We start from the raw sequence: 13,694 nt of genomic DNA, 5'->3' as shown, positions 1-13,694 counted from the left end.
CCTGGGGCGGGAGCGCCGCCGCGCTTCCCAAGCAGCGCACTTATCCAGTGCGCCACTGGGCCGGCCCCCAAATTGTTGTTTATTATTCTCTGGATATAAAGTGTAAGTTGGCAGCATGTGGGCGTGCTCTGTCAAATCAGCAAAGAGAACAGTAACATCTCTGAGAGACAGCATTAATCCCACCACACTGAGCTGTCAGGATTGAATGAAGACTTTTACATTTAAAGTACACATCAAGATAGCAAATGACACACAGAGAGAATGGGGTATTGTCCTCTGGGAGCATTTACCACCCAGTGTTTAGGTAGAGAAGGAGACAACCTCTTCTAAACTCTGAACACTTAAATACCTGAGGACTCAGGAGAGTTATGATGCTTGAAACCAAGTGTGCGCTACACACCTGGGAGCAGTGAACTACCATCTGAATATACAGAAATAATTGGAGGGAGGCTTTTTAAGTGAAAGCGTTCTGGGAAATAGACACATTTGAAGATTATCCATCATATGCTCAGATAAAAGTAATTCACATTTCAAGTAACTGGATTACTCATAGCATGTATTAAGGCACATTTTTTAATTCAAAAAAACCTCAATAGTTTTGCGTTTTAATTGATGCCTTCAAGTTAATTGGCCACCCAGGGTACTATTTCAAGTTCTGTCTATGATTTAAATGCCTGGGGTAGGTGGACTGTCAAATGAGGCGCCACCTTTACTAACATGGCAGATATTTATATTAGGGCAATGAGCCTCAGAAGCTTCGATCCTTAGCTTGCCAGATGAGGTCCTTAGTCTGCCACATTCACACTGACACAGGTGATAAGCTATTGGGACTTGAAAGAGAGGGGAGAAAGCAGCTTTCTGCAAGCTGACTGCCCCGCAGCTTTGTGGTAGGTGGTACCAGTTCACAACTACAGAAGTAAGGTGGCAGTCTTTATGTTTATTGATCATATCATTCAGTAATGAAGATGCTGGCCCAGGGAATAACTATTATAAATATCTGAGCCAAGCAGCATAGCATTAATATGTTTTCAAAATGGACTGTCCTTGAAGTCCCCAACACAAATACAGATGATAAAAATGAATGTGGTTGGGAATAGCATCGCTTTGCAAATTTCCTGTTCTTGGCTTTTCTATTCATATCTCGAGAATTTTTTTCTCAAAGCATATGACCTAGTATATTAAGCATGCTGGGGAATCTTAATGATAACAGAACAGGTACACTAATATTTTCACTGAATTGTCCTACATGTAAAGGATTAAATTACCAAAAACAAAAATAAGCAACAAAAAATACAGTCTCTTGTACAAGAAGAAAGTCCTCTACATATTTTGTACAAGGACTGCAACCAAAATAACAATTACATTTACTAATGCTGCTTTATTGAATTCCTTTTGTGAAAATATTTCAATAACTCTTATCACTCAGCACCATATCGGTCAGTTTAAAGATCAAATCTATCAAAAATATGGCGTGAGGTTTTCATGGAAGTTACCCCTTTGAATAGCATGGTGTATATATTTGAAAACTGACAAGTACACACCCACTTTCCAAGATCCCTGATCTTCAGTATTACCTATTTGTGACTGGGCCACCATGGTTGACTTCCGATCACAAAGTGGGGAAAATGGAAGCCCTAATTCAGCTTCTTTATCTCCCTGGGGAAAGAAAAGCACATTAATACAGACTTGGGTTGGAGAAGCTAAGGTAATGAGCAGCCTCGATACAAAGCCTAAGAAAGCGGCATCTTTCATTTCTTAATCGGCACTACATTTTTTTATATAAAACCAAAAGCTGTAGTCCAAATCTGTATAATTTTCTTGGATGTTCTCCTTTTGGGGACCTTCTGCAGGGGGAGAAAGCATAAACATTTTCAGCATTTGAAGTCTTTGTTTTAGTATCACAACTCCTTGATAGTAAGGAGACAAACAAATTTCTTTGGAATTTTCTGAAGTCACTATAAGATAGTCATCTCAGTGTGTTATCTGGCATTTAATTAACAATCCAGCTCGTGAATTTTCTGCTTTTTTTTTTTTTTCCATGCCAAGTACATCAGAAGATCTTCAGTATCAAGATTTTGTGATTGGACTGGGGTGTGTTATCTGGCATTTAATTAACAATCCAGCTCGTGAATTTTCTGCTTTTTTTTTTTTTTTCCATGCCAAGTACATCAGAAGATCTTCAGTATCAAGATTTTGTGATTGGACTGGGTTTTTTTAATCTTTTGATTCTTAATTAGCATATTCATTATTACAAATCATAATTTTTTTTTACATTCCTTACCTGACCAATCATTCCCCCAAACTCCTTCCCTCCCCCCATCTCTAGTATCTTTTTGAAATTAAGTGTATGAGAATTTTGAAACATCTTCCTACTCATTAACCAAGTTTTATTAAATTTCCTACAAGTAATGAAGAATATCTTCAGCATTGTTACATTCTGCATGCATAATTTTATTATAATGCATTCTCAGAGAAAATTAAAATGTCAGTGATTTTTTATTATTTGATCTTATCTGAAGTAGCTTAACTGAGCACATATGTTAAAGAATTCCATTTATGTTTGGGTTTAACATCATGAGAAGTGATTAGATTTTCATCTCCAAAAATAAAGGTGGCTGCTCTGGGCAAACCTTTATTATTACAGGTTTGTAAACATGGGTTCTTTCCTTTGCATTCAAGGAGATGTGCTCGTCAAAGAAAGAGGAGAGAGGATACTGTTCACTTCAGCTCTCTGGACATTTGAGAGAATGCTTTGGGCTCTCTTCTCTCCTAATTTATTAGTTTTATACCTTCATGAGATACACTAGTCTGAATAAAGCCACAATTTAGGACACAACACCCCTCTGGGAAGGACTTGACAGTTTCCTTTAGCATCTCTTTATCCTAATCTTTACAACATCATGTCAATATGTGGCTTTCAAGTTTTTCGAGAATGTTTTCTAATGCATTCCCTCTAAGCCATGCCTCCGATTATGAGGATTATAGGCAGAAAGTTTGAAATCAGAATTGTTCAGGATAATCTAGATATGGTCGCCAAAGAAGTAGGCAAAATAGCTACAAACAGGAGCATTTTACTATGTCATGAGCTAGAGAAAATAGGGAATAAGAAGTTTTGTGACCTCTGCCAGCAACTCTCCTAATCCCCCTAGACAATAATAACATCAATTCCATTCAGAATTAATATTCATACCCATCTTAAGGAACAGATGGAAGGAAACTATTAATATCATTAGTCTTGGAGTCAGATACAGTTAGCTGAGCCACTGCTGTTACTTCAGACATATCACAACCTTTGCTGAAACAGATTCTCTTCATCTGTTACTCAATTTTGTGATCTCAATTTACTCAATTTAGGAATAAGGTATAATAGATACAATAGAATCTACCTAATAAGATTATCCTGAGGTAATCTAAGATAATTTGTGTTAAGTCTAAGTACAGTGCCTAACATTTAGTAAATAGTCATTAATTTAGCTAAGAAGAGTCATAATTCATAATAGCAATAACATGCATCTGTGTAAGTAAAAGTCTGTATGAGGTCTAATGCATATCTTGATTGGTTTTAAATCACAGGAAGAAGAATTGGTACTTAATTTAGCATGTAATGGAGACGAGTTGGTTTTTTTTCCCTTCTTTTTCCTGTGAAGAAATTGACATGACAGGAATTCTACTTTTGAAAGATTAATTTGTCAGCAGTGTGGGGATGGCCTAGGGTGATTCTTGGGCTTCCAGCCTGAATGAAAAGGAGCCTATTGGTGCCACTAATGGAAATAAGATGATCTAGATGAGTGACAGATTTGAAGACTGTTATGGATTTGATTTTTAACACATTGAGAATAAGGTGCAAAAATGATACCATTAATAGTTTCTTATTGAACAATAATAATATTGTTAATAGTTTGTGTTAAAATATAAATAAATAATACTACTATTGTTAAAATAAAATAAAAGAAAGCTACTGATAGACTTCATGTGAAATGTGATATTAGAGATACTTATTTGATATATGCAGATGCGGTTGCATTTTATTTATTTGTTCATTTATTGAATGGTTTTATTTATTAAATGCAGTTAAACTGAATTTAACTGGTTTTATTCATTAAGATGTTTTTGATATGTGGTATTTTAAGGACACAAATTTAATATGTGTATTTTTATGTTGAAAAAGCTCTTGGTTAACCCACAAATGATAATTTAGACCTGAAAAGGCATTGGGATTATTTGCCTTCCATGAGCTCAATTTTATAGAATGTTGGATGGCAGCATTTTATATAGGACTTAGGCATTTGACAGATATATGTGGGGTTGACCTTCCTATAGACAGAGTGAGAGATATTAGGTTTTATTTGCTCCTTGTACCCCACAATTAATTTAGAATATTAAATTTCCACTGCAAAAGCACATTGAATGCTAAAGTACATTAATTTCTTTATAAATATTTCAAAGTGTTATTTATTCATTAGGGTAAATAAAGGCCAGGAGTGCAAGATTAGTAGGGGCCATATAGCTAGACTGTGAAGGAACTTGAAACCCAACAGGACAAGGGAGGATACCACTAAAGGAGAGGGAAACGATATATAAAGGGAAAGTTAGTATCTCTAAGTGTATATTTGACCAACTTAACAATTTTCCTTATTCCACCCCTGGATAGGGAACACTTACTTTCCATCAAGATAAATCAGGGATCAAAGCAATAGGTGTTGCATAAGAAAACAAATTTATGCTTTTCTTGGAGGTTGTGCTTTCATTGGAGGGTGCTGCCTTCTGGGGGCCAAAAATACACTTTTAAAAATCAAAATCTTAATATACACATTCTGGTGTTTAAATTGACTTGTACAAGTGGTTGGAGCAAACACTAAACTAAAGTAATTAACCACTGCCACTCAGTGATGCCGCTGGGTCTCAGCATTGTGTTCATGGCAAAGAGCCAGCAGGTGAGGAGGCAGAAGTGGCCCATCAGAGTGGCCCCAGAGCTTCCAAGGCAGCCCGATGTGCTCAGGCCTGACAGCTTATACCTGTCTTAGCAATCCCCTTGGAGACGGTTGAGGTTTCTTTTTTGAAAGGCCATGACAAAGACCTTGTAATTGGTTTTATGCTTTCCTGACAGTGTAAAATGCTCTGTCAGCTATCAACAAAGGTGAAAAATCCAGTAACTTAATAGCACTTTTTTTTTCATTTCTTTGAAGCCATAACAGCTTCTGCAATTTTAAAGAAATGAATAAGAAAACAGAGAGGGAAGTACAGAAATCTTGAGAAATCTCTTTCATTGAAACCTAAATTTCAGTCACAGAAGCAACATCAAGGCAAGAAGCCAAATGCTCTGTCAGCTATCAACAAAGGTGAAAAATCCAGTAACTTAATAGCACTTTTTTTTTTTCATTTCTTTGAAGCCATAACAGCTTCTGCAATTTTAAAGAAATGAATAAGAAAACAGAGGGGGAAGTACAGAAATCTTGAGAAATCTCTTTCATTGAAACCTAAATTTCAGTCACAGAAGCAACATCAAGGCAAGAAGCTCCTGACCTCAGGTTTAGGGGCCACTATAAGGCCGAGAGTAGAATCTAAGGGGCCACCAATCCTACAGGAGAATTTAATTGGGGGAGAAGGGGAAGATTCACTAGTTTAGCCTTCTTTGAACAACTTATTTAAGGGATTCAGGCCATTTAATTACCTTCTTTCACTCCTAAAAATGAACTCTTCTAAAATCTAAGAAAGCCACAAAAACTGTTTAAATGTTTAATGATTATAGCAACTAACACATTCACTTTTGGCAAAATTTATAATACTTTTATTGTAATTGATATGGAGTGTTAAAAATATCTTATACATTAGAACCCTCTGTGTAATTGATGTGTGCAACATTTTTATGTCTCTCGAAACTAGAAACTTCTATTCTTAGATTTTAAGTTATTTCCTGGCTCACAGCTATACTTCTTCACATTTATGCAATTTGGGAGGTTGTATCTATGAGTTTTTGGATGCCAGATCCTTGGCTGAGAATGGACTAACTTAATACATTTTCATTACGATGGGAAATAAAATTTGTTTTGAAATAACACACTTTATACTATTTCTAGCAATATTGAAGAAAATAGAGGAGCCCGACTATACAATTTAGGTTAAAATAACCATTTTGACCTTTCCTTCCAAATTACTTACATTTCCGATTATTTGTTTCTCCTTGACTAACAAGGCAATACTTCTTAATAAATGTAGAATTTACTCAAATATTTTTTTTCATGTGTCACAAAACAACTAGTTAAACAAGGAAAAAAATTGTTACTGAATTCAGAGTATAAAATATGAACAAATTTTAATAGAAATAACTTTTAAAAAATTAATTGTATTAACTTCTTATCTTGCCAACCTAACATGTGTATTCAAGAAGAGAATAAGAAGCAAAAACTTGTCTTCCTTTACTAATGGTTATTTATTTTTTATTTATTCGGCTGGTACTTCTATCTCTGACCTCTCCCTCTTATCAGTCATAGTTGAAATGAACGGAGTATTTTCCAAATCCACTCATTACAGTCAGAGGTCAGAGGCCACTGTGTTGACCTGCATGAACACTCAAAGAGAGGGTGTTAAATGTACTGATGAATATCACAAGCTTGCTGAGAAAATACTTTGGAGAGGACGATGTGCTGTATCTCCTTTACCACCAGCCTCTTACTCAAGAGTCAGAGATAAGCGTTTCTCAGGACTGCAGATTCTAGGTGCGATTCTGATTTCCTCTGGCTACAATTCTGATTTCCTTCCTGTAGCTCTAAAGTAGTTGTACAATTGGGGTAACATTGATGGGATTTTTATACAAATAGCTTGGTCCACGTTGGTTTGTCCTCCAGAAACACACTGTGATTTAAGAATACTTAGTGTCTATTTAAGCCCTTTTGTTAAGTAAAATGAGCTTGGTAGACAAATTAATAAGAAATTGATTTAGAAGTCAACACATCCCAAAATTTCTCTGCATTTTTCTGAAATATTAACACACACAACTTTTCTTCTTGCTCTTGAAAGTTCTAAAATTCATCTTTTTCCTTTGAGTACTTTTTCTGATTTTTTAAAATGTATATCCAGTGTCTAATTTTGTTCGAAATGTGTTGATGAAATTCCAAGTGCTATATTCTGCATAGTGAAAAGGAAAATACTTAATTGGCTACTTTTTAAACTTCATGATTGTGTACACATTCTAAACAAAGTATCAATAGTCAACTCTGTATGCCACAAATATGTATTATCAATTATGTTTGAATAGCATATATATATACACATATATAAATTGTGTCCAGATCTTTCAAAGTTTTGCTTTAAGTAACTATCAAATAACAAAATATTTCATAATCATTGACTCTGATACTTTGCCTTAGAAAAATATAAAACTTAAAATAGGAAGATAACAAAACCCACCAATTCCTCACATTTGTATCATGGGTTGTAGTGTACAAAGCCTTGCTACATTCGTTCTATCATTTTGTTTTTTACAGTCACCTTGGGGAGGAGGCAGAATAGGTATAAGTAAGAAGGTATATGCATCACACACAGGTTTTCTGAAGCCAAGTCCAATTATCTCTCTGCTTTGCATTATTAAGCTTCTTATGTTTGAACAATACACATAAAATATTTTCTTTAACAAGAAACACAAAATGCTTACATTTATACTGCAGCTGAGGGCCACAGTGAGTTCTGGACAGACCTCCTTTGATTTGTCTCAAAATCTCTAGCCCAGCCAGTGGATCACAAGACACAATATTTATATTCTTAGCACACTCTGAAGGAATGAAGGAATATATTTCCAAATTGCTTTATAAAAGTGCTGTTCTCACTCCCTGAGAGGAAAAACTCTAGTTACCTTGGCTAGATGCATAGCAAGCAGGTATCTATCAGTGCTGCCAGTTTGACCAAGTGATAGTTTCACAAATGGTTATGTGAGGATAAGCAAAAATCAGAAAACACAGGCAAGAACCACTGCAGTCCTGCCCATTTCTAGGACATCTGCACAGATGCACAAATCCAGTTTAATTGCTTACATTAAATATATTCAGAGTGAAAGGCTAAAATATGTGGTATGTCTAAAAATAAGTAAAAGTACTGTAAGATTTAGTTAGCTGAATGCAAGAAAACATTTACCTGTTGAAGTCAGTATTATATTTTAGTATAAGTCTCATAAAAATAAACTTGTTTTTCTTGAAAAACATATTTGTCAGCAGTACCAACTCACTTGCTTTGACCTTTAACTCCACATTCTCCTGTTTTGCTGCATATATTTCTGAAGAGGATTTGAAAGTCATTCACTTTTACAGCACTCTTTACAATAGCTAACAGTTGGAACCAGCCCAAATGTCCATCATCAGATGACTGGATATGGAAACTGTGGTATATCTACACAATGGAATTCTACTCTGCTATAAAAAAGAATAAAATACTGCCATTTGCAACAACATGGATGGACTAGAGAGAATTATATTAAGTGAAACAAGTCAGGCACAGAAAGAGAAATACCACATGTTCTCACTTATTTGTGGGAGCTAAAAATAAATCAATACACAAATAAACTGGGGGAGGGGAGGGAAGAAGACACAACAATTACAATTCCTTGAAGTTGATATGACAAGCGAACAGACATGAGGTTGTTGGGAGGGAGGGGCTAGAGGGAGGGGCTAGAGGGAGGGGGGAGGGAAGTTTTGGTAGTGGGCCACAATAATCGACCACATTATATATTGACAAAATAAAATAAAAATTTTTTAAAAAGTCATTCACTTTTAAAGATCCAGAAAGTGAGAAATGATATTTTATTATTTAAGGCCCAAGTCTTAAATCAATTTGTGATGATCTGAGAGGATTTTCATTTTGGAAGAGACGAGGCAATGCCCGCAGAGATAGTTTGGTTTTCTAACAGTTCATATTAACATACATGCTTTACTCTCCTTTGGGCTGTAAGTATTTTGCCCTAAATGTAAGGTCATTCAAGCAAAGACTGTCCATTTCTGAACATTTTGGGGTTATGCAAATGCAGAGACGAGGCAATGCCCGCAGAGATAGTTTGGTTTTCTAACAGTTCATATTAACATACATGTTTTACTCTCCTTTGGGCTGTAAGTATTTTGCCCTAAATGTAAGGTCATTCAAGCAAAGACTGTCCATTTCTGAACATTTTGGGGTTATGCAAATGTTGGTCATTGCCCACCGAGAGTACTATTAAAAAACAAAACAAAACAAAACCCTGACGCCTCCTTACTCTAAGTAACACAATCTGAAAAATGCCGATCACGAAAACATTCCAAGTATCATGATGTCATACCTGTTCCAAGACTTAACCTTTTATGTTGGGTGTGTTTTAATCTGTAATAGTCAGGTGTCTGAGTCACAGTTTACCAGGCACTGAGAATGACAGAGGAGCTAAATAGCCTTATGAAACAATTTCCCTCAATCTTGAAATTCAGATGTCAAAAACCACTGCATACTAGAATCATTATTAGCATCAGTTACCTTTCTAGAAAATTCAAGAATAAGATGGTGAACTTAAAAAACATCTGGATTCAATTTCATTGAATTCATTACTCTCGTGATTCTCTCAGGTATTCTTTGTCTGTTTTGAAATTATTAAAAGAAAAGGATAATACATCATTTTATTATTTAAAGGTCTAATGGTAATTTTTAAGAGTCTCTGGGATTTACTAGAGAATTTGTTTTAAAAACACTGATTTTTTTTTTGCAGGTCTTCTTTATTTAAGTCATTGATAAGGCACCTTCATTCTTATATACTTTTTTTTAAATACTCTTTTTTAACTTGAAGCAAAAATTTGTGTACAAATCTCATGTGTATAATCAGGAAAACACTTGTGTTACACTCAATCAAGACATAGAGCATTTGTATCACCCCATCTCACCCCATATAGGCACCCACTGTTCTGATTTTTATCATCATTAATAATTAATTTTGTCAGTTTTTCAACTTCACATAAATGGAATCATAGTATGCATTTTTTGAGATTGTTGTTGTTGTTTGTATCAATAGTCTATGAATATTTTTTATTGTTGCATAATATTTTCTTGTATGACTATACCATTATTTATTTATCCATTTCTATTTCTGATAGACATTTGGACTGTTTCCAGCATTGGGCTATTGTAAATAACACTGCTATGACTACTCCTATATAAGACATTTGGTGAGCATAAACACTAATTTATGTGGGTTATACACCTAGGGGCAGAAGTGATGGGATATTAAGTTTAACTTCAGTAGGTGCTATCCAGTAGTTTTCCACAGTGGTTGCAATGATTTATACTCCCACCAGTGATATACGAAATTTCTGGTTGTTCCACGTTCTTGGTAACACCTAATATTGTCAGTTCTTTCAAATTTAGCCATTCTGGTGGGGATGTAGTGGCATCTCATTACGGTTTTAATTTGCAGTTCTTGGTTAAGTACAGACAATGAGCATACTTGTATATTACCACTTGAGTATTTTCTTTTATGAAGTGTTTGCTCAAATTGGTTTGGTTTTCTCTTTTTTATTGATTTGTAAGAGTTCTCTATGAAAACTGGGCAACAATCCTTGAACAAATATTTGTCATACAAATATTTTCTCTCACTCTAAGGCTTGCCTTTTCTTAACCTCATCTTTGAAAGAACAGAAGATTTGAATTTTGTTTTTGTTCACTTTACCATTTTTTTCTTGTACAGGTAATACTTTGTGTCTTCTCTTAGAAATATTTACCTATCCCAAAGATTACAGATATAGTCTCTTGTGTTTTCCCCAAAGAGCTTTATAATTTTGAGTTCTATTCTATTTTATTAATGTATTCGCCTATCTCTATGACAATAACACTGCCTTGATTACTGTAGCTTTATACTAAGTCATGTAATAAGGAAGTGTATGTCCTCCAACTTTCTTAGTCATCTTTAAAATTGTTTTGTCTGTTTTAGACTGTTACATTTCCATGACGATTTTAGAATCAGCTTTTCAGTTTCTACAAAGAAGACTGTTACAATTTTTTATAAGGATTATGTTAAATGTATTAATCAATTTTGGAAGAATTGACATCTTAGCAATATTAAGTTTTTCAATTGATTAAAATGGTACATCTGTCCATTTATATAGGTCTTTTAAAAAATTCTCTCAACCATATTTTGTAGTTTTCAGTATAGAGGCTTTACATGCATTTAATTAAATACATTCTTAAATATTTTATGCTATTATAAGTGATTTTTTAATATAATTTAATTTTAAAATTGTTTGCTGCTCACATACAGAAATACAATTGATCCTAAAACCCTGATCAACTCATTTATTAGTTCCAGTAGCTTTTCATAGATCTTTTGACATTTTCTATGTAGATATTCATGTTTCTGCAAATAAGAACAGTTTTATTATTTTTATCCAATCTATTCTTTATTTACTCTTATTACCTTATTGCCCTGGCCAGAACTTCAAATGCAATGTTGAATAGAAGTGGTAAGAGTAGATATCCTGTTCCTACTATGAAAGTGTTCAATATTTGGCCATGAAGCATTACTTTCGCTCTAGACCATTTACCAGTTTGAGAGACAGCTCCTATTTCTAGTTTGCTGAGAGTTTTTTATAATTAATGTCTGTTGAATTTTGTCAAAGGCATTTTGTGCATCTATTGAAATGATACCATGATTTCTTCCTTTTTTCTTCTAATATAGTAAATTATTTCAACTGGTGTTTGAATATGAAACCAACCCAAGCCATCATATATACTCTTTTTCTATATTGCTGGATTTGATACTAATATTTTAAGGATTTTTTTCCATCCAGTTTCATGACAGAGATGGTATGTAATATTCTTTACTTGAAAAGTCTTGCCAGGTTTTGTCAGGAGTTATGCTGTCAATTTTCCCTCTTCCTCCATGTCATGGAAGAATTTGTGCAAGACTGGCATTATTTCTTCCAGAAATGTTTGAGAGAAGTCAGCATCTCTCAACTGAATTGTGCATTTGGAATTTAAATCAGAATTAAGAACTCAATTTAAGCCTGGAGTTTTCTTCATGAGAATAGTTAAGTTACAAATCCAATTTTTAAAAACAGTTATAAATATTTAGATTACAATTTTTCCTTGTGTTTGTTTTCGGTAATTTATATCTTTCAAAGAATTTGTCGATTTCATCTAAGCTGTCAATTTTATTGGCAAAAATTGTGCATTATATTCCTTACCTTTTCGATGTATGTGAGATCTATAATAATATCCCCTTTTACTTATAATTTTCTCCTCTTTTCATCTTGCAAATAATTTCATTACTTTTTCATATAACCAATTATTATATTAATTTCTGCAATTGTATGTCTTGTCCTATTTCACTGATTTCTGCTTTTATATTTATTACCTCTTTTCATCAACTTATTTTGTTTGATTTAATTTTCTTAACTTCTCCTAGCTTCTTAAGGTAGAGGCATAGATAATTACATTTACATCATTGTGGGGTTTTTAAATATAAGAATTTAAATTTATAAAATTTCCTCTAAGCACTGCTTTAGTTGTTTAGTTATATAAAAATTTTTATATATTGTATTTTCATAATCATTCAATTAAAAAATTTCTTTATAACCTGACAAAAGTCATTTTATCTCTTCATGTTTCTGTTTTGTTTCATTTTGTTTTAATGCTAATAAGAAAGGACTATTCTTAAAAATCCCTAAGTTCTTTTTAGATTTATCATTTTCTAGTTATTATCTGGTTTAGTATATGAAATTATAATTTCTAATTGGCTATAGTTGGCAGTTGACCTTTAGAATTTAATAGGTTGTAATATTTAGTCTAACTTTTTAGCACAAAATGTATTAAAGTATTAAAATATTTTTTAAAACTGTTTTTAGTATGAAAATATTTGAATTTGGAAGATGCTACTCAGTAACTCTCTGTAAGAATATGCAATGCTATTTAAAAGTGAAACCATCTGCAAACAGGGACAATTTGACTTTGTTTTTTCCAATCTGGATGCCCTTTATTTCTTTCTCTTGCATCTGTAAGAATATGCAATGCTATTTAAAAGTGAAACCATCTGCAAACAGGGACAATTTGACTGTTTTTTCCAATCTGGATGCCCTTTATTTCTTTCTCTTGCTCTGGCTAGTACCTCTAATACCACGTTAAATAGGAGTGGTGAGAGTGGGCCTCCTTGTCTTGTTCCTGTTTGAAAAGAAAAAGCTTTCAGCTTTTCCCCATTCAGGATGATATTGGTCGTGGGTTTGTCATATATGGATGGCTTTTATTGCATTGAGATACTTTCCTTCTATATCTAATTTGTCGAGTCTTTATCATGAAGGGATTTGAATTTCCCTTCATGAAGTCAAGTGCTTTTTCTGTGTCTATTGAGATTATTGTATGTTTTTTTCCTTGCTTTTGTTGATGTGATTTATCACATTTATTGAAAAGAAAAAAAGGTGAAGCCATATATCATTTCCATTGGTAAATGGAGACAGCAACCAGAGCTATCTAAATATCGTAACATATCTGGTATTTATGTCTTTAGATTAGGTATAAAATCAATAAAAACACATTCAAAATAAAGAACATATTGAGAAATAAAATAAACTGAAAACACAGAAATAAAAGAAGAACTTCTCTAAATGAAACTGTGGTATAATAAAGAATATTTCTGGTCTTCATTCCCAGTTCCTAGCATAGAGATTCAAATATCTGTGGAATTTCCTGAGTTATATGAGATT

At 33.7% G+C, this 13,694-nt stretch overlaps 1 protein-coding gene across 1 annotated transcript in view; it reads right to left on the bottom strand.

The window, feature by feature from the left end:
• PDE1A (phosphodiesterase 1A, calmodulin-dependent) overlaps positions 1-13,694 on the bottom strand; it is a 77,447-nt gene that overhangs the window by 1,910 nt on the left and 61,843 nt on the right. The window contains 1 exon segment of the mRNA XM_008577583.1: positions 1,575-1,656. Coding sequence (XP_008575805.1) covers positions 1,575-1,656 — 82 coding nt within the window.

Source organism: Galeopterus variegatus, unplaced genomic scaffold (assembly GCF_000696425.1).
Source record: "Galeopterus variegatus unplaced genomic scaffold, G_variegatus-3.0.2 Scaffold1546, whole genome shotgun sequence".
Lineage (NCBI taxonomy): Eukaryota > Metazoa > Chordata > Mammalia > Dermoptera > Cynocephalidae > Galeopterus > Galeopterus variegatus.
Note: the sequence above shows the minus strand (reverse complement) of the source record. Positions and strands in the feature narration are given on the sequence as shown.